Consider the following 652-nt stretch of genomic DNA (forward strand, 5'->3'; position numbering starts at 1 on the left):
GAGAGAGAGAGAGAGAGAGAGAGAGAGAGAGAGAGGGAGGGAGAGAGAGGGAGAGAGAGAGAGGGAGAGAGAGATAGTGAGGGAAATAGAGAGACTAAGAGGGGAGAGTAAGAGCGAAAGATATTCATATTTAGAATATGAAAATATTTGCAACAAAACGTTTTGTTTCTGTTTTTTCTTACTGTTTGTGATGTGCTTTATTTAAAATTGTCATTGTTTTAGTTGACAGAGTTGTTCCACAAAAGTCCAGCAATGGATGCTAAAATTACTGTAAACAATGCTCTTGAAATCATGAGGTACGTTTATTTTTCTTTTCATTGACTTGACTTACTTCAACACGCATATGTATGTATGTATGTATGTATGTATGTATGTTATGTATGTATGTATGTATGTATGTATGTATGTATGTACGTACGTATGTATGTATGTACGTACGTATGTATGTATGTATGTATGTATGTATGTATGTATGTACGTACGTACGTACGTATGTATGTATGTTATCAATCAGTTTCATTTCTGTTTTTCATGTCCATAGAGAAAGAGCCGGACTCTAACATAGATTCAAGGCTCCTTCATTGGAACTTTTATCAACATCATCTAGGTATTTGTGCATATGTGTGTGTGTGCAGTATTTGGTGTTAGTGTA

At 35.1% G+C, this 652-nt stretch overlaps 1 protein-coding gene across 1 annotated transcript in view; it reads left to right on the forward strand.

Annotated features, from left to right (window-relative positions):
* LOC106877842 (aminopeptidase Ey) overlaps positions 1 to 652 on the forward strand; it is a 9,831-nt gene that overhangs the window by 2,826 nt on the left and 6,353 nt on the right. Inside the window, exon 2 of the mRNA XM_014926874.2 lies at positions 223 to 296. Within this exon, the coding sequence (XP_014782360.1) occupies positions 223 to 296 (74 nt within the window). The remainder of the gene's footprint in view (positions 1 to 222; positions 297 to 652) is intronic.

This window comes from Octopus bimaculoides, chromosome 3 (assembly GCF_001194135.2).
Source record: "Octopus bimaculoides isolate UCB-OBI-ISO-001 chromosome 3, ASM119413v2, whole genome shotgun sequence".
Classification (NCBI taxonomy): Eukaryota; Metazoa; Mollusca; class Cephalopoda; order Octopoda; family Octopodidae; genus Octopus; species Octopus bimaculoides.